Consider the following 19,714-nt stretch of genomic DNA (forward strand, 5'->3'; position numbering starts at 1 on the left):
GGAGGACAGAGAATGGTAACTTCCCGTCCCTGTGGCTCCCTTTTCCTTCAAACACCCACTGTGCCCCCACGCACCCCCGGGTGCAGAAGTGAGGTATAGAGTGCCCATGCTGAGCTCTGACTCAGGGGCTCTGGCCCTGGAGCAGATGTGGGGCCAAGCAAAGGCAAGCAGGTTATGGTGGAAGGCTTGAGAGGAATTCCAGGCCAGATACCAGCTGCAGAGGCCCAGGTGGCTCAGAGGGGGAAGGAAGGCCTGACTGAGGAAAATCGTCTTGCCTTGGGCACAGGGAACATGGAGCAAAACATAGATTTGCATAAATCCAGCTTCAGTGACTGTGACAACACTGGGTGTTCCTCAAGGAGCTTCACAACCCACTTCTGAAGCCTAGGCCATTCCACCCATGGCACACCTTGGGGACTTCCAAGCCTGTGAGCAACTTGGTAACCCCCATTCTACATGACCATAAAGGAGTCAGGCATCCAGACATCATGCTATGGTAGCAAATTTAATAACGAATGCAAAAAAGTAGCCCAGTGGGCTACCCAGATCCCAGGTGCCATCTGTTTTGGTGGTCACGAGACACCTGCCAGGCCCTGCATGGTGGGAACAGCATCCAGATCCCATGTGGGGTTTGGGCTCCCAACAGTCCCCCCTGGGGGCATCAGGACTCCTCCCTCCAGCTGGCTCCAGAGCTCCTGGCACCACTGAAGCCCATGTCCAAGCTGCAGAGCCTTGTGGCTCGTGAGGCTGGCAGCCATCTCTGCTCAGAGGCGGGCGAGCACCCTGTGGACGGGAGCTCTTTCTACTCCTTCACTTTGGGGCTTTGTCACTTCTTGCCCCTACAGTCAGGCTTCCCAGGGTTGAAAAAAACTCCTCCATTTCCTTCTGCAGCAGCTGGTTCCTCTTCTCCGCGTCTTCCCGTGCCCGCTCTGAGTTCCTCAGCTTTATTTCCAGCATTGTGTACTTTTTCTTTTCCTGGTCCAGTTGTTCTTCTAGCCGTGACATTCGTTTCCTCAGGTTGGCACTACCTTCTTCGAGTCTTTAAAATCAAGAAGAAAGACACTGTTTTAGCCTCTGGCTGGCTGGGCTTCAGCAAACATGTGCCTGCGTGTACTCCTTCCAAAGGAGCTGGTCAGGCGGCCCGCGGAGGGGAAGGACACATGCAGGCTCAGACCTGGCTCTGGGACAGGCCTCACAGGCCTCATCAGCTCCTCAAAAGACCTGGGCACTCACCCCCAGGGGACCTCCCCTCAGCCCGTGATCCAGAAATGCCAGCATGAGCATTTGGCCCTTCGGCGCTCAAGGCCGGGGCGGGGGCCTCCCTGAGTCCTCACTAAAATATAAAGTCCACTTACCCTCCAGCCCAGCCAACTGTCCACTGAGGAATGGGCTGCTGGCTGGCAGAAAGCAGACCTGGTCCCCAAATGGAGAGGGAAGTAGGAAACTGTCCCCTCGCCTTCGCTCATCTGCAAGGCCCCTTATATTCCAGCCTCCGTCTAGCTGCCCCCCACCAGGGCCCCCCAGAACCCAGCCAGACACCGCGACTCAGGGGAAACCCCGGTCAGGTTGTCACCTCCACTACTCCTTGCCCTTCACGCCCCAGCTCAAATGTCCCACCCTCAGTGACACCTCTTTGGATCCTCCCCACAGACATGCTCCTCTGGATGTTGACCCCACACTCTACAAAGGCTGGCACACCCGTCTTTTCGACCAGATGACTACCTCCTGTAAGGCCTTTGGGGCATGCTGAGCCCAGGCCCTGGGGACCCACACACTGGAGTTTGAGCCCCAGCCGGCTGTTTCTGAAGCAACACAAACGGCTCTGAGTCCTGGGGTCCCTTCTGAAAAAATGCAGGGCCAGCCCTTCCCCCAAGAGCTACAGCTACAGTGGACAAAGACCGCACAGCGCGGCACCTGCAGCGGGGTGTTCTGGAGTAAGTATCCACCCCCACCCCGCCCGGGGTGAGGCCCAGGCCTCCACCCTCAGTCCCCTAACACAAAGCATGAAGAGGGCAGGAAAGCGGCCCGCGCCCCAGCCCGCCATCTGCGGAGCACGGGCCGTGCTGTGAGACCGAGGAACCCCCAAGGTCAGTGGCAGACCACACACCCCTCATTGCTTCTCCTCTGGATCCAGCCCCCTCTTCGCTTGCTCTTCCTCTCCGCCCTGGGGCTCTCAAGCTCGGGCCTGAGCCTCCTGTATTCCTCTCTGTGTGGTTCTTTGTGTGACCTCATCCCATCTCCAGACCCAAAGTATCATCTCCATGCTGACAACCCCTCAGCTTCACTGGACTCCACTCAAACTTCCTAAGCATTGCACCTTAACAGGCCCACGGGCGGCTCCTGACTCTTCTCTCCAAACCACTTCTGCAGTCCTGGTGTCCCACTCGGTAATCACCTTCTTTCAGTTACTCCACCAAAACAAAAAGGTTGTCCCTTAAGTCAGTTTTCTTTCATCCCCACATCTGACCAATTAGCGAAACCCTCCAAATATGTTCAGAATCTGGCTCTTCTATCCTGACTGCTGCCCCTTAGGTCCATGCTACCCACGTATCTAGCCAGAGCCCCGCACTCTGCCCTCCACCCCCCTTTCTCACACTCCCCTGATCCCCACTCTTTCTTCCACCTGCCTCTCCCACCACAGCCCCTGGGCTTCCGCACCTGGCCTTCCCTCTTGTCCCAGCATGGCCTTCCAACCCTCTCCCCGCCATGCTCCCTTCCCTTCACCCTGCTTTGTACTCCTCCTTTATCTAACCTTCTAACATACCATAGATTTTTAAAATCTATCTTGTTTATGGTCTCTCTCCGCCTCCAACCCTCAACCACCACCAAATAAGAATGAGGGCAGAGGTTTTGATCAGTTTTGGTCTTGGCTGTGTCCCCAGCATCTCATACAGTGTCTGCACATCATAGACACTCAGTGAATTCTCTTTTGGGAATACAGGAATTGGCACAGGGGAGGGGTTCTGAGTCCTGCGAGGCAGGGCAGAAAGCTGGCCTCCCCTAACCCCCCAGACCAGACCCAGTGCTGACTGACTCCTGTGTGCAGATGTATTCCCCAAAGACCCGCTGGATGGGGCTCCATTCTTTCATGTGCTCGGGCAGACCCCTCTCTCCCTAGACCACCCTTCCAACCAGGATGACAGCACAGACCACTCTGCTAGCGAGGGTCCTACAAGGGCTGCTGCTGCCATCCCTTTGCTTCTGCGAGCTTTAGCTCACCTCCAAGCCACCAAGCAGGAGGAAGTGTGAGCAGTGAAAACTCCCTGAGCACTCTGGATGCACCAGGCCCTGTGCCGAGCACTCCCATCCACTGTGGCACTTAATCCTCACGACAAATAGGTGAGGTCACCCGAGGCCAGAGAATCGACCCTAGGCAGTCTCATCTAGAGCCCTCCACGGAACAACATTGCATTTTCCCCTGAGAAACCAAGCTTCTGAGGTGAAAGAGCGAGCAGCTGAAGTTGGCTCCACAAAGAGCTAAAGAAGTGAGAAGCTGCTTCTGACCTCTTCTGAGGCTGTATGAAGACAGCCTCCGCCTGGTAATACTTGCCACGTATCCTGTAGTTTTTGTCTGTGAGCTCATCTTCAGCTGTAACCATCTTTCTCCGTATCTGCAGGGTGTTCCACCTTCCTGCTGCCTGGTAAATTCCAACCCAGTGCTCACCTTTGTGGGGGTTTCCCCCCAGTTGTATACCTCACAGGTTTACTCATGTGTCCTTTCTCCTCCTTGCTCAGCCCAATTCTATTGGTCCTTCAGCCCCTGGCTCAGACATCACCTGCTGTGACCCTCCCTGACTTCCCGCAGAACAAAAGGGCCAAACGCTGCCCCTCCAGCTCCCTGTAGAAATCCCAGGCCCAGAGTGAGAAGCAGGAACCCCTTCACCTCCACTGTCTCTGATGGGGAAAGGAGGATGTCAGAGCCCACAAACAACTTCTGCTAGTGGGTAGGGCCTCATTTATAAGTCAGACAGCTGGGGCCAAGGGCTAAGAAGCCTGAGATGCTGGCGGAAGCACGGCGCACTGGCCAGTGCAGGCTCTGCTGGTGACCTTGGTTGGAGAACCTGGTGCCTCAGAGCTGGAATACACTCTCCTCCCAGGGAGGCTGGAAGGATCAAACTAGGATCATCTGTGAGCAAACCTGCAAGGCTCAGAATATGGCACAAGGCATCCTCCTGTGACCAGGTAAGGTTCCTAAGGAGGGCAGGGCTCAGCACAGCCAGCTCCCGCCTCATAGGAAACTGGATTACAATCCTGGAAGCAGTCCTCGTTCCATATCAGGCCCAACCACGGCCAGCCAGCCGGGTTGGCCTGGGGCCTGCATTGCACATGGACACTTCCTCGGGTCCATGCACATCTCAGGGGGCCCGTCTCCTCCCTGAGGGCCACACAGGGACCCCTATGCTGAGCCCTTCCATTAAAGGTGCTCTGAGCAGCTCAGGCTGAGACTCTTGACTCACTCATTCAGCAGGCATTTATGGAGCTCTGACTGCACACCAGGCCCTGTAGCTCCTGAGCTTTTCCAGACATAGGACCCCAGCCCTCCATTCCCAGCCCTGTTCTGGGGGCATTCTCCCAGAAAAGTGGCTTCCTGTTGCTGGCTGCTCTGAGCCTTGCCTCAGAGAGGCTTGCTTTCAGAGCCAGAGGCTGACTACCCAGAGCTGGTGCCCCATGAGCCACTGGCCACAAGGGCTCTGCCCGGCCCTGGGGGTGCCAGCCTCGCACTCACCCCATGGCTGCAGCCCTTTACTTTTTTTTTTTTTTTTTAAAGATTTATTTATTTGAGAGAGTGAGAATGAGAGAGAGAGTACATGAGAGGGGGGAGGGTGACAGGGAGAAGCAGGCTCCCCGCGGGGAGCCCGATGCGGGACCCGATCCCGGGACTCCGGGATCATGACCTGAGCCGAAGGCAGTCGCTTAACCAACTGAGCCACCCAGGCGCCCAGCCCTTTACCTTTTTATACTGGTCTCGTACTCAGTCCTCTGCCGGCACAGCTCCGCCCTGAGCTCCGTGACCAGGCCCTGGAGAGCCTCAGAGCAGCGAGCATAGTCCTGCGGGGGGCTGCCTCGGTCGCTGGGCTCGCTGCTGCTGATGCAGGTGCCCACCTCGTCCAGGCCAGGGCCCAGGTCCGGGGATCTACGGCCCTCACTGCTACTGGGGAAGGGGGAAGGCTCAAGGGCCCCCTCGGTATGCAGGGAGCTGCAGGCGGACGAGTCACTGGCCCGGCAGGCCGTGCAGCTGCTGACCGAGCCTCTGGCCGACGCCTCGCAAGAGGAGGCCCCCGACCACGCTGTGCTGGCCACACTGGGGGTGCTGGCAAAGAGGCCGCTGGGCGGGGGCACATTGTCGTAAGTGGAGAGTCTCTGCGAAGAGCCTGAGTCCTTGAGCCTTTCTCCCGAGGAGGCCCGGCGGTGGCCGCGCAGGGAGGACAGCCCATTCATGAGCCAGTTCCCTCCGGAGGAGATGATGGGCACCTCCAGGGATGAGCTGCCCACCTTCGAGCTCCCTGAACGGGACCCTGACTGCCAGAAAGAAGACTTCCAGCTGGGCAGAGTCTGCACTTTCTTCCCAGGGCTGGTGGTGGCAGGGCTGCCTCGGCTACCCAGGCCCGTGGGGGAGGTTCTAGACAGCGCTGCCACAGTGGCCCCATCCAGAGACGAGGTCCTGTGTGATGGCAGGCCAGGGCTGCTGGGGCTGCTGGGTTCTGGCTGGCCGTCCCTCGGGACCTCCTCAGAGCCCCATCCCACTGTGCACGGTGGGCCCCCACGCGGGGAGGCTGGCCCTTCCTCGGCCCTTGCAGTGAAGAGTTGGCAGTGTTTACGGATCAGGACGGTCATCAGGTGCTGGACCAGAGAAGTGCCTGCCAAGAAGAGAGAGTGAGAAAGCCTGGCTACGGATGTCTCTAGTCTAGGCTCTCTAGACCAGAGCCAACCCAGGGTGCCTGCAGTCCAGAACCAGGCTGCCCCTCAAGAGAGGACTCAGCCACCACACCGTCCAAATCTAGCACAGACAGAAGAATCTTGCCCACGAATCCCCTTCCTTGGACACACAGGGGGCACTGTGCTTCCAGCCCACACGCCCTCTGGGTGTGGGGAGGAAGGCACTACACCCACTGAGGCCGCAGAGCGAGCCAGTGGCAGGCTGGCACTGGAAACTGACACCTAGACATCACAGCCTTCTTTGCTGCCCCTGCCCACGCTACTCCCCTGCACTGCCAGGGAGGGCTGTGCCTGACTGTCCGCACTCTGGGGGGCACAAGGCTCTGGGTCAGGGACAGAGAGGCCTTAGAGGTGCAAGTGGACACCCCCCCCCACACACACACGGTCACAACACACAAATGAATGTATGCAGCCCCACAACATGCACAACCCGCCCTCCCCCACCCTATACTTCTCTCTCTCTCTCTCTCTCTCCCTCTCTCTCTCTCTCTCTCACACACACACACACACACACACACACACACACACACACACACACACACACACACACACAAATACCTCTTCTCCAGGCCACGGCCCCTGAGATGCAGCCTGTGGTGCTTGTAGTTCCTGCCACTGGGGGTTGGGGGTCAGCAATGAAGGGGGGGGGGGCAGTACAATGGGACCATGGTACCTATCTGCTTGCCTCGTTCCCTCCTGTTACCCTCCACCAAAGACCAGAGACTGGGAAGGTTTCCAGGTAATAAGGAGGGGTGGCTGGCTGGACCCTCCCACTAGAGGTAACTAAGAATCCTGGAAAAAAATAATGAATCCTTAGCCAGAAAACTGGGTGAAGCAGGAACTCAGTGTTTGCTGTTGGGCATTTGTTCCACCTGGCAGGCCGAGAACCTGGGGGGCCTGAGATGAGACCGAGCTAGGCAGGCCGAGGGGGAGATTCGAGGGAGAGTGCCACCCCAAGAGCCACACCCTAGACTTGGGGGGACACAGAGCTCCACAGCCCACCCCCACCTTCCCATCTCTCCCAGGTCATGCTCAGCACGGAATGGCGACTCCGGCCTCAGCTTGCCTGGTGCCAGGGGCAGCAGCTCCAGCTGGCTTTGTGCTGCGTGAGTCCTGGCCTGCCTCTGCACACCTCAGCCAGAACCGGCTGTGGGGCTCCCGTCCGTGGGCAGCAGGACTCCCACGTTAACCGCTCCGAGACAGTCTTCCACGGGGCCTCCGAGCACGGGCTCTAGCTTCCGGGACAGCCTGTACCTGTGCCCTTTGGCGAACCTGGCTGACAGTCACCTCGCCTCTCCTGTCCTCAGTTTTCCCATCTGTGAAAGGGGTGCAATAACCACGTCACGAGCTCGTGAAGTTGACAATGAGGTGATACAGGAAGGCACTCCTAGAGGCCCTCACATATTGCAAACAGCTGCTATTGCTATTTTTTGTCATTATTTACTCCCCAGGGTACGGCTCTGACATCCAGGAGCCTGTGACAACTACTTAATAACATTTACTTAAGGAAAGCAAAAACATCAGTGTATGTTCAAGGGCACGGGCACTGACCTTGTCCATCCCCCAGCCTCTCCCACCATTCTAATGCTCCCAGTGACCCCATCCACAGGGCAAAGTTCCTTTTCCTTTTATAGCTGGACCCCATGGGGTCAGGGAGGGGGAGGAGAGGGCCCCCTGGAACGGAGCCCCCTCCCACCAGCCTGGCCCTGGGCTGGACTGATGCAGGGTAATGCTCCTGAGGACACGCCTGCGACCAAGGACGGGCCAGCCCTGGGCAGCACCCAGCACCGCTACGCACACCTCCACTGTTACCTTCCATGATGGTTACCGGGTCTTCTATCTGTGGCCGAAGTATGTTGGGTCCAAAAACAGTTGCCAGGTTCTGGACACTCATCTTGTTGACATTCGAGTGGGACTGGACTTCATCCAGAAACCTGTACAGTAAGGAAGAAGCAGATGCTAGATCTGCTGGGAGCTGCCTGGCCTCCATGCCCAGCCATGTCCACGCGTGTCCACGGCTGCTGGGCGTAGCCAGCTGCCCCTGGCAAACTCAGAAGAGGGCAGAGCCTCCCCCTCGGAGGGGCAGCAGACGGCCATCAGAAGCAGAGGCCGGCGGGACAAGGGCCCACTGTCAGTGTGGAAGCAGGACACATGACTCTCCCGCCTGCAGTGGGGACAGAGGCCCGCGAAGGCCCGGACCCCTCAGGCGCACTGCATGCCCTCTCCCAGCACCTGGGTCGAGGCCGGTATGCTCGGGAGGCAGACCCCTGGGGGAGGGGACGGCGGGAGGCACCCAGAGAAGGCTGAAGGGACACAGGGTGTGTCCCTTCTCTTCAGAAATGCTACCCTGGGGACTGTTCAACACTGCCTGCTCCCACGGGGACCGTGAGCTCCATGAGCGCAGGGGCTGTGTTCTTTTATGCCCCTCACTGGCTCCATCAGCACATGGCGGGGAGATGGGGCGGGAGAATGACCAAGGCCCCCTCTGTGAAGGGCGCAGGGCCAGAGCGCAGGGAAGGGGAGCTCCCTGCCCCTAGTCACTTACTTGCAGATATATCTGAGCAGGTTGTAATTGGCCAGGGGAAGGCTGCTCACTTGTTTAGCCAACTCCAGAGTCCCCTTGGGATTGAAAGAGAAAAACAGCATTTCAAAGGCCAGCAATGAGACTCCAGGCTGGAGGGAGGGCTGGGAGTGGGGGCAAGAATCTGAGTCTAGGCCTCCAGCCAAGGCCCATGCAACCAGTCCCCAGGTGGCCAGAAGGTGCCCCCACCTCCATCTCCCTCTGAGGAGCGGGGAGGCCAGCCTTGGGGAAGCAGATTTACTTCTGGGGAACTGACGTGAAGGGTATGCCTCTGCAGGGCAAAGGAGGAGTGTCAAGGCCACGGCTCAGCACACTTCGGGAGGCACAAATATTCGCCAGGTAAAGACCCCTCGTCTCCCACAGGGCCAGAAGGCCGACAGATGGTCCTTCCCCAGCCAAAGCCGGCTAGGGCTGCAGGCAGGCACCTGCAGGAGAGGGCAAGGGTGGGCGTGGGAGCCCTCTGTCCTGGAAGCAGCCTCAGATTCTTTTGGGAGGAGGCAGGATATAAAATAGATGAAAGGTCTGGTGATTTCTGAACCCTATCGCTGGCCTGGGTAGCCTGAGGTTGAGCCGGGTAGTACAGCAGGAGTCCCTACTGTGTTGGGGCCCACACCTGGGCCCCAGGCACTCAGAACCACAACTGGAACTCAGCCTGCTTTAGGAGGTAACTGCCGCTCCCGGAGAACGAGGCCTGCACACAAGAAAGGACCCTACACAGACAGGGGACGCTCCAGGTACCCTCCCACACACACAGCAGAGTGCTCCAGCCACCCCCTCACCGACATACATAGAGCAGGATGCTCCGGGCCCTTCACACAGCAGGCTGTAGGCCAGGATCTGTGGGCCACGAAAGTCACTAAATGTCTGTCTGTGCCCTGCTCCAGACACCCACCTCCCAGCAGGCCCGCCTCCCAGGATGGGTCCCGAGGAGCCACTAACCTCCCCCTCGTCCTTGGTGAGCAGCTGGGCACAGCTGAGGAAGTCCTCGTACCTGGCGAAGGGGACCACGGGCTCGGGGAGCTCCCGCAGGTAGAGCTTCAACAGAGAGGCCACCGTGTGCACATCTGTTGTGCTGTGGGCAGGGGGACATGCGTGAGGCCTGGGACACCAGGGAGCCCAGGAGTGGCCAGCACCTTGTGCCACTCCCCCAGGGGCAGCCTCCACTCTCATGTCCACGTGCGACATGATGTGAGCCTGAGCTTGCTCCCCCCACTCCCCGACTGGCCCACCAACAGAAGGAGGGACCGTGTTAAATGCACCTGCCAGGCTGGCCTGCTGAGCTCCTGGCAAGAGCAGGCATCCCTGGGCACTGGCCACTAGGGGGCCGGGCAGGTCAGAGGTCAGGCCCTCTCCCTCAGCCTCTGGGTTCCTATTCACATTACACATGCCTGGGCTTCTCTGTTCATCACGCTATTTCCAGCGCCCCAGTGTCCTGTGCGTCCTCTTGGAGGCCTCAGTCTCCTGTGCCCCAGCTTGGAGCTGCCCAAGGTGGTTTGCCCAGTGGAGGGCAGCAACCCTGGGCCTATTGGCCTCCGAGTTCAGGTCCTGGACTACTATCTTGGCACCTCCTCTAAGCTTGCTTTCCTGGATGGGCCTGGGCCCTAGGTATTTCATCTGCTTTTCTAGGGCCCTGGATTTAAACCCTGAGCCTGCATCTCCCTCATGGCAGGCACTCAGGAAAGATGAGCCTGGGGCCAGGAGAATGTGGCTATGCCATTAACGTGCCACCTGGCCCTGGCTGTCAATGGCTGGTCTGAGTTAAGCCCTAAGGTCCCTTCTGGCTATGGCATTTGGGATTCTAGGGCTCTATATACCCATATATAGTTCAGACCCACAGACCTAGGGCCCGTCCCTACCTCAGGCCTGGTGGTTCTGAGTCTGGCCTGGCCACGCAGCCCCCGTCTCTGCTTCCACTTACCTTCTCCAGCCAGGCATGCTGCTGCCCGTGCCCTCCACTGCCTTCCCCCAGGCCCCCCCCCCATCTTTGCCAACACTGCCCACTTCCTGGGTGCTCACGGCCCCTGGGGGCACCCAGGCTCGAGCCCAGTGGCCCCTCCCCCGCTGGAGCCCTGGGGGTTCAGTGCTGGCCACTGCAGGAACTAGAGCCGCAGGAGGCTGAGTGGAGGGGCAGGAAGCTAGGAGGATCTGCAGGCTTGCCCCCAGGGAAGACGTGGACAGTGAAAGCACAGACGTGTGGCCAAGGCCCTACTGATATGTCTCCCCTTGGTGGGGGAGGTGAAAGCTTTTCTGTCCTGGGCAAGTGGACTCAGAGCAGCCCTTCCACCCTTCTGCTCCCTTCTGGAGCCCCACCCTGGCTCCTCCTGCATACCCTCAGCTTTCAGTGCTTCTGGGCCTGGGAGGCCTGGCCCCTAGCCAGTCCCAGCAGCTCCAGTTCACAGCCCCCTGCCCCACAGGTCCCTGCAGCCAGCCATGTCCCGATCCTCTGCCCCACTCTGGTTTAGGAATCCTGGCCCAGCACTCTGACTGCCTCACCTTCTTTCCTCTAGAAACACACTTCCTCACCCTCTCCCCTCCTTCCCTACTCACTGCAGAGCCTCTCCCTTTGAACAGTGGCTTAAGGTTTTTTCTTGGTACTTCTTGCAACCCCCTCACCCACCCTCCCCTCCTGCACACACCTACGCTGAACCCAGACACCCTACCCCAGCACCCAAGGAGAATGTTCTGTGGCCCACAGCTCCGTGGAGGCCCCCCAGCCTGGGAGCCCCTCTAGGGCAGGTGCCATCACCTGCCCCGCTCCCTCCCCCCAGGACCAGGCTCACAGCATGTGGTGGAAGGGGACTGGGTACACAGACAGGGCAGCCCAGGGGTCTAAGTCAGCTTCCTCCCTTACTGTGTGACTTGGAAAGAGGTGGCTAACCCGAGAGGCTTAGTTTCTCCTCCTGCAAGAAAACGCTTCCACTCCTCGATCTCTCTTCTTTCCTAAGGGCGGACCTCCCCTGGGAATGGGGTCAGTCCCAGGCTCCACATCTATCGACAGACTCTCCTAGCTGCAGTGATGGGTCTTGGCAGAAGCTGGAGGCACGGGGGTGCTCTGCCCCGAGAGAAGAGCTGGGAAGGCCAGGGCTGCCAGCAGAGACCCATGGGTTTATCCTGGGGGCAGAAGAGGGCCTTGACTATGAGGGCAGATCTGAGAAGGGCAGTTCCACGGAGGCCAAGGTTGGCTTGATACAGGAAGAACTTCCTATGAAAACTGCTCTAGAATGGGTGGGGTGCCATCAGGGAGAGGAGGACCCAGGTCGCCCCACCTCCCGGGTCACGGCCCTTGGGCTCTTCAGTGCAGTGGACTCTACCCACACAGTGCGGCCCTGGACCCGGGAAGCCCCAGTGATGGGCTGGGATGGGCACTGACTCCCCAGCCCCGTTGCCTGAGAAAATGGGGGGGCTGCTGCCCCATCTTGCCACTGAAGGGGCCTGGGCATGGATCACCCCAAGGAAGGAGAGCCCAGAGGGAGGCCCTGCAGGAGGCCTGGAGTCCCAAATGGAACAAGCAGAGGCCCTTCTTTTCCCCTGTCTGGCTTGGGTTTACAGCCATCCACCATGGAAAGAGCCTGCGTAGACACGAGTGTGCCTCGTCTGTGGCAGGCCCCAGCCCGGAGAGGCGGCCCAGGGCTGCTACAGTGATTTTGTGCCTGGTGCTCTGCCCACGGGGGTAGCGGGGGGGCACGAACTGAGCCCATGCACCACTGTGGGGAGCCGTGCCACCCACCACCCCGCTGCCACGCTTCCTGGATGCCAGCCCACCTCTGGCCCCTGGAGCTTGCGTCCTGGGGAACAGACAGGTGATCGCACCTCTGCCGCTCTCCCCCAGGAGCTCACCTGTCAAACAGTGGCTTCTCCCCACAGTCGAAGGAATCCTGCAGGTCCCTCACCAGGTTGGCCTGGCCGGGCATGCGGAAGAGCCCCTCCTCGGTGAGCCCACGCTCCCGGATGAAGTCCACACACTGCTCCACCAGCAGGGGGGCCAGGCGGGGGCCATACTTCCGCTCGTGGTGGACTGTGTCCTCCAGGCGCTGCCCAAAGATCCCTGAGCACAGAGAGGAGCTGGTCAGGCCCTCAGCGATCCAGCTCAGCAGTGGGGGAAGGGCGCTTGGGACGATGGGCGGCAGGGGGCGCTGTCAGGGCCCAAAGTGGCTCTTTCCTGAGGGAGCAAATCAGAATCTGGGAGGGCACACACCAGGCAGCTGGACCCTGGGCCACCTGGGACAGGGAGCAGGAGGGCACAGCGGGCAGGGGGCTTGTCCTGTGCTACGGAATTTGTCTAAGCCTGAGGAACCTTTAAAGGACCCTCAGGGAATAGGCATCATGCATTTTATCGGTTTATTTATGCAACACTAACCTCCAAACAGGAGTGGCTTACATTTAAAAAACCCAGGACAATGTCCCCAAAAAGAGGCACCCTAGAATGTTCTTAGCGGCACTCTGCAATCTCTCCAAATGGAAAACCACCTAATAATGCCCATCGGCAGTAGAATAAGCGGGTATGTCCCGGTCTGCTCATACTGTGCAGAACCAGATGGTGACAAAAACAGATGGTGCACAGCTCACACAACAAGACAGATGACACACTGATGTGAAAACATACTCATGGCGCAGCACCACTGATCGTTAGCGAAACGCAAGTCAAGCCACAGTGAGGTACCACCTTGCACCCCATTAGAATGGCTACTATCAAAAAAACCCAGAAAACAGCAAGTGTTGGCGAGGATGTGGAGAGACTGGAACCCTTGTGCGCTGTTGAAGGGAATGGAAACGGTGCAGTCACTACGGAAAACAGGGAGGTGCCTTCAAAAATGTAAAACAGAATTACCATATGACCCAGCAATTCCACGTCCAGGTAAATAACCAACGGAACCAAAAGCAAAGACTTGAACAGACATTTGTACATTCATGTTCATAGTATATTATTCACAATATTTGAAAGGTAGGGAGCACCTGGCTGGCTCAGTTGGTAGAGCACGTGACTCTTGATGTCAGGGTCGTGAGTTCAAAGCCCCATGTTGGGCAGAGAGCTTGCTTAGAAAAAGCAAAACAAAACAAAAACCAAAGGTAGAAACAAACCAAGTGTCCAACAGCTACATGGATAAACAAAATGTGGTACATACATATAATGGAATATTATTCAGCCTTAAAATCAAAAGGAAACTGAGACACTCTACACTGTGGATGAATCTCAAGGACATTGTGTCAATGAAATACGCCAGCCACAAAAAGACAAATACTGTGTGATTTCACTTATGTGAAGTACTTAGAATAACAAATTCCTAAAGACAGGAAGGAGAATGGTGGTTGTCAGGGGCTGGAGGATGGGGGGATGGAGAGCTACTGTCTAATGAGAACGGAGTTTCAGTTTTACAAGATGAAGGAGTTCTGGAGCTGGATGGTGTGGTGGCTGCACATTGCAAATATACTTAATGCCACTGAGTTGTGCACTTAAAAATGGTAAAGATGGTAAATATTATCTTAGTTCTATTTTACCAACAATTTTTAAGAGTTTTTAAAAAAAGGGGCGCCTGTGTAGCGCATTCAGTTAAGCGTCTGACTCCTCATTTCGGCTCGGGTCTTGATCTCGTGGAATCGAGCCCAGCATCAGGCTCTGCGCTCTGTGGGGAGTCTGCTTCAGATTCTCTTTCCCTCTCCTTCTGCCCCTCCTGCTCATGCCTTCTCTCTCTCAAATAATAAATAAATCTTTTAAAAAAAAGTTAAAAAAACCGTGAGCAGAAGCCAGACCTAGAGTACACACTGCATGACTCCATCTGTGTAACTGGCAAAACCAGAGCAGGGCATGGTTACCCTGGTGGGTCAGTGACTGGAAGGGGTCCGAGGGATCCGAGGGGCTTCTGGGGTGCTGGTAGTGCTCTCATTCTGGACCTGGGCACTGCTTACCCAGCTATATTCACTTTGAGAAAAATCATTAAACTGTACAGTTGTGAATCATACACTTTCCTGTATGCTACATTTCAATAACATTTGCAAAACAAAACAAAACCGAAAAAAACAAAAAAACGGAAGCAAGAGATCCAAAGCATAGGACAAGAAAGCAAATGAGGGATGGAGGGAGAGAGGAAGAAGTAGAGGAACTCTAGACTGATAAGACCTATGACAACTAAATATACAACCAGCTGAGAGGTTCCTGGCAGCCCGGGCAAAGAGCAGAAGCAGCTGAGGTCCATAAAGCACTGTTGTGTGCGCGCGCACGCACGCACGCACACACACACACACAGTGACACTAACAGGAGAAACACACTTCTCCCTGCCCTAAGCTCTACAAGGACTTTCAAATGCCCAACATCTTCCATATGCATGCACGATGCAGAGACCTTCCCCGCAGGGGCGCTTTTGGGGTGTGCCAGAGGCACGATGCCAGAGCTCCACTGTGTGCAGGCACGTGGCTACCGAGGCCGGGATGGTGAGCGAGCCAGGGGAGAGTTCGAGCTCTCCCTTGCCATGGAGCAGTGGCAGGACTCCGGGCACCTACTCAGCTCCCCACACAGTGGCGAGTTTGACGTAAGCTACAGCAGTCCCTGATGCAGTGCCGTCCCTGACGCAGTGCCTGGCATAGAGCAGGACTCAGTAAAAGTTCCTCTGCCCCTGCCTGACCCAAGGACAAAGCATACAGAATCGGGGGGGGGGGGGGTGAGACTTGTCCCTTCTAGAAAACATGCGCATGTGGAGTGCATCCAGTGATGCTGTCAAGGCTTTAGGGAGCAGTGCGTGCATGCGTGCAAGTGGGCGTGTGTGTGCACGTCCGTGCACGTATGCCTGAGGGGTGGGTGCTGACACAGTCAACACGGAACACTCATGGTGCGGGGTGCTGCTCTAGGCACTGCCCGGACACCAGGGCACGATTCTCATGCAGCTCCATAACTGAGGGACTACTTCTACCGGCATCACTATCAGCACCATCCCCTTTTCTCAGACGGACAAACGGAGACAAACGGAGACGCATGCCCAAATTCACTCAGCATGTGGCAGGGTCAAGGTTCAAACCCACGCAGGCTGGCTCCGGGCCTAGAGAATGTTCTAGGCCACACTGCTGCTCCCCACCCATGCTGGTGCTGGATACCTGGCTACCACCCACCCACCAGTCCCGCTTCCCATTTCCCCGGTCTGCTCGTGCAGACAGTGGGCAGTGGGCAGTGGGCAGAGGTGAAGCGGAGACTATAACAGGACACGAAAGGAAAAGCTGTCTGCCTTCTGGGACTCAGGGGGAGAGCCCAGTGCCCCTGCCCACAGGGGTGGGGCCTGGCGGGCCAGTCAACAGCATCGAGAGCAGGGGCTGAGGCTGCCATGAGACTGGCATGGTGGCTGCCTGGGGCAGCCCTGAGAAGCCCGTCTGAGGCGCCCCCAGGGCCCGCCCCTAACAGCGCCCGGGCCTCTCTGCTGGTCCCGGGGCCACAGAGCCACTGTCCCCTCTCACCTCATTCAGGGCACAGTGACCTCTGCTCAATAGTGGGCCACGTGGGGCCAAATGCTCCTGTTCAGCTAGTGTGATGTGTGAACCATTTTAATATGAGTTATTCAAAATCAGGAGATTTCATATAAGAATCTGAATTTCCAGCTTCTCTTGAAAAAAATCCACAGATCTGGAAGTCCTAGGCCGGAGTTCCCAAACGGCAACACTGGCGGAGTCCAGCGGCCCCTGTGCCCGTGGTAGCCCATCACCTGCCACCCCTCCCCAGTCCTCACTGCGCCCTGCTGCCTCACACCCAGCCCAAACTTCACTCATGCGGCTCGGACAGGAATTCACCCCTCTTGCTTTGACCTCCATGGCCCAGACGTCCCCCAGGGGTACTGCGGTCAGGATGAAGGAGGAGAGGGGTCCTGATTCACAGGAGGCAGAAATGGGGACCCATGCCTCTCACGACCTGAGTCATTTGCTAAGGCCTCAAACGAGCGGGCAGAGGACATACAGGGGGAATTGCCCATGAGCAGAGCGTCCCCAAAAGGGGAGGGGGCTAGCCTGGCATTGCACCCTCAGCGCCTGCCTCTTGCCTCCCTCCCCGCTCATGCACACATCCCTTTCTTGTCAGCTCCACCCACTACTCGCCCTAAATGCGTCCGCTTTCCTGCTGCCCGGCCTGTGCACCTAACCCTAACCGACTTCTGCCTGGAGGTCTCCTTCCTCTTCAGTCTGCACAAATCTCCTATTAGCCCTCGGGAACAGCTCAGATGTCCCCTCCCATGTGAGCTGTGAGTGCGTGAACCCTCACCTCTGCCCGCATCCTCACTGGGAGCCACCCCCCCCACCCCCGCAGTCCCGAGCTAGTGCTGGCCTGGGAGCACCTGGGAGCACCGAGTGAAGGACAGTGACCCATCCAGAGTTCCTGCACTCAGCTCCCCACGCTGGGCTCACAGGTGACTGAAGGCCACAGTCAGGGAAGAGAGACACTGAGGAGAATTCTAAAACTCCCTCCAGAGATCCACAAAGCTGGGTTAATCCCATCCAGCCTCCTCTAGGCTCTAGCCCTTCCTGCTCTCCCATCTCCTGTCCCCGGGACATCTGCCATCCTTCTGTCTCTCCATCCGCCCACCCACCCTTCTACCCCCCTCACACTTGCACCTCACCCTGCTCTAGGGAGTGGACGGCCTCGGTCCACTCCCGAGGACTGGGGACACACAAATCCCACCGGGGCCTACTCAGCTGAACGCCCCTTGCTGCCTCCCTCCCCCCCACCGCCCAGGAGGAAATGCACCGTGGCAGGCAGGTCAGGCCCTGCCCCACCTTCCTCTGGGGTACAGACCTGGGCCAGAGAGAGGGCAGCCGCTTCAGCGCGGGCCCCCAGCTCTGAGAGCCCCCTCCCAACCTCAGCACAGCCAGGGCCGCCCCTGGGAACCCTTCCTCACCACTCACCCCGCCCTCCTACACAGGGCTGGGAGCCAGGGAAGGGAAGTCCACAGGGCTCGGGGCGCTTCCAAATCGGGGCGACTAGGGGGAGGAGGTGCCATGGACACTGGGGTGTAAGGATGAGGTGACAGGCAGGCAGGCAGGCGGGAGCGGGGCATGGGGGCAGAGGCCCCAGGCCCGAGGGTAGAGCTGGGTGGGGGTCTGACCGGGGCCACAGGGGTCGGAGGCAGGGCCCAAGGGAGCAGAGCTGAAGACGACCAGCCACAGTGGTGAGCACTGACCTCCTGTGCTGCCCAGAGGCTTTGGGATATGACAACACTGTCCCAGAGGCCCTCCAAGTGCTGAGCCTGGTGACTGGGCTGGGCTGGGGGGGAGGGGGGGCGGGTGTGGAGACACAGGCAGGTGACAATCACGACTGAAGGCCATGAAGACAAAGATTCTGAGCCTACATGTGCACTGGTCTGGGTGTACATCCCAGCTGAGCTACTGAGGAGAGGAGGGGCCTCCTTTCCTGGGCCTCAGTTTCTCCATCTATAAAACGGGATGATCGCACGGTCTCTAAGAGGCTGCCCTGAGGCCCTGCCCAAGGCACCACCAGGCCTGGCACGGAGCCCACATTCCCAGCAAGGCTGTGGGGAGCCTTGCAGGAGACTGTGCAGGCTTCAGGTGCAAGCTGCCCCCTCACCTCCCTATGGGGAGAGAGGTTTTCTGGAGCACCGCAGGAAAAGCTCACCCCAGCTCAGCCTCCTGGGCCTCCTTCCCAGCTGTCCTCCTCCCGGGGGCCACCTGCACTCAGGCTACAGGGCCGGGCCGTCTTCCGCCAGGGCCTTGCCCACCCTCCCCAGGCCAGGGTCTCTCTGGCAGAGCCGGGTGGGGCTGGGAGCAGCCGCCTAAACTTCCTCAGCCCTCCTGGCACATCTCGGAGGGGTAGCCTTGCCAAGAACCAGTTCCAGTAGGTTCGTCAGATCCCTGGAAACCCAGCCAGTGTGCGGGTTCCTCGAGGTCCCAGCCCACGCTCTTCACAAAGTACCGGCTCTGCCACCAGAGAGGAAACTGGCAGAGGCTGCCTTCCCTCTGGATGAACCTGCTGCTGGGCTCCGGCCTGCGCCGGGCCTCCCCTCTGCCTGCTCTCCCTGGCAAACCCCACTCTCACTCCCCTCGCCCCAGAAGCCCATGCAGGAGCAGGAAGTCACAGGCCACTGGCAGGCAGTCGGCTGGCTCACACCCCTGTCCCAGATGACCTTGGGCACAGTCCTCAGTCTCTCGGCCACTTCATGGGGCTATGAGCAGCCATGGCAGAGCTCACCATGACAGGCACACTGAAGCAGGTGCATGACATATGTGGCCTTCTCCTGACCCAGGAGCTCCGGCCCAGGGCCAGGCCTCTGTGGGCTCCAAAGGCCCCAGCAGGAAAGAAGCTGGTGTTCCCTCTTGAAGCGGATTCCTGAGTGGAGACCTCAGGCCTGTCTGGCTCTCCTGGGGCTCTGTCTAGTTGGGGGGCAGCAGGATGGGGGAGGGGGCCAGGCCACATCAGGGAAAAGACACAAGGAGGAAAAACATTCTTAATTCTCTCCAGAGCTGCAGACTTTGGGAAGTCCCTTCCTGCTCTCAGCTCTGCTGCCAAGGTTTCTCAACCCAGCCCTCCCGCACGGGTGTGTGTCCATGCTCCTGGCCCTGCTCTAGATGCAGTCTCAGAGCGGCCCCGGGGCGGGGGGGGGGGGGGGGGGGGGGGGGGGGGGGGGGGGGGGGGGTGGGGAGGGACGCTGAAACCAGGCCTCACCAACCAACAGGCTGACATCAGCCAGGAGAGAGAAATACAGGGAGAGGCAAACATCACCTCGCCGCCGGGGTCCTGACCAGGGCGAGCCAGCCCCAGGGCAGGGGATCCCTCTCCCCCGGGTGGTAGCCAGCCCCACGCCCCGGCACAGTGGCCTTCCTGAGGCCCGGGGTAGGGGGGGGAGGCGGCAAACGTGGGCCGAGCACTGCTCTTCGAGTCGGGAGCCCGGGGCTCCTACCCCGCTCGGTCCCCTCAGTAGTGGCGGGGATGACCCTAGACGGGTCCCCGCTCTGCTCCGGGCCGCCACCCCGCGGCACAAGATAGGAGGGGTGTGCGACCTCCGCCTCTCGCCGCGAACACGCGCGCGCCCCGCTCCCCAGGCCCGGCGACCCACCGGCTGCGCTCCGGGCACCCCGACCCTCACGCGCTCCCCGCCGCGCCCCCGCGAGACGGATGCGCCGCACCCTCGTCGCCCCGGGGCTGGGGTTCGGGACGCCGCTTCCCCACACCCCGTCCCGCGCTACCTGGGGCGGCGGGCGCGCAGCAGGCGGGC

General features: G+C 59.0%; 1 protein-coding gene across 6 annotated transcripts in view; it reads right to left on the bottom strand.

Moving 5' to 3' along the window:
• Positions 1–500: 500 nt before the first annotated feature.
• ARHGAP22 (Rho GTPase activating protein 22) overlaps positions 501–19,714 on the bottom strand; it is a 172,338-nt gene continuing 153,124 nt past the window's right edge. For 5 of the 6 annotated variants that reach the window (XM_027594589.2, XM_027594579.2, XM_027594570.2 and 2 more), the window contains 6 exons: positions 12,356–12,563; positions 9,458–9,590; positions 8,483–8,556; positions 7,750–7,871; positions 4,952–5,858; positions 501–1,039 (listed from right to left, as the gene is read on the bottom strand). In XM_027594589.2, the coding sequence (XP_027450390.2) occupies positions 811–1,039; positions 4,952–5,858; positions 7,750–7,871; positions 8,483–8,556; positions 9,458–9,590; positions 12,356–12,563 (1,673 nt within the window). In that variant the 3' untranslated portion in view covers positions 501–810. Of the gene's footprint in view, positions 1,040–4,951; positions 5,859–7,014; positions 7,254–7,749; positions 7,872–8,482; positions 8,557–9,457; positions 9,591–12,355; positions 12,564–19,714 lie in introns of those variants that run through there. The other variant, XM_027594599.2, reaches the window with a different exon arrangement.

This window comes from Zalophus californianus, chromosome 15, assembly GCF_009762305.2.
Source record: "Zalophus californianus isolate mZalCal1 chromosome 15, mZalCal1.pri.v2, whole genome shotgun sequence".
In the NCBI taxonomy this organism is placed as follows: Eukaryota; Metazoa; Chordata; class Mammalia; order Carnivora; family Otariidae; genus Zalophus; species Zalophus californianus.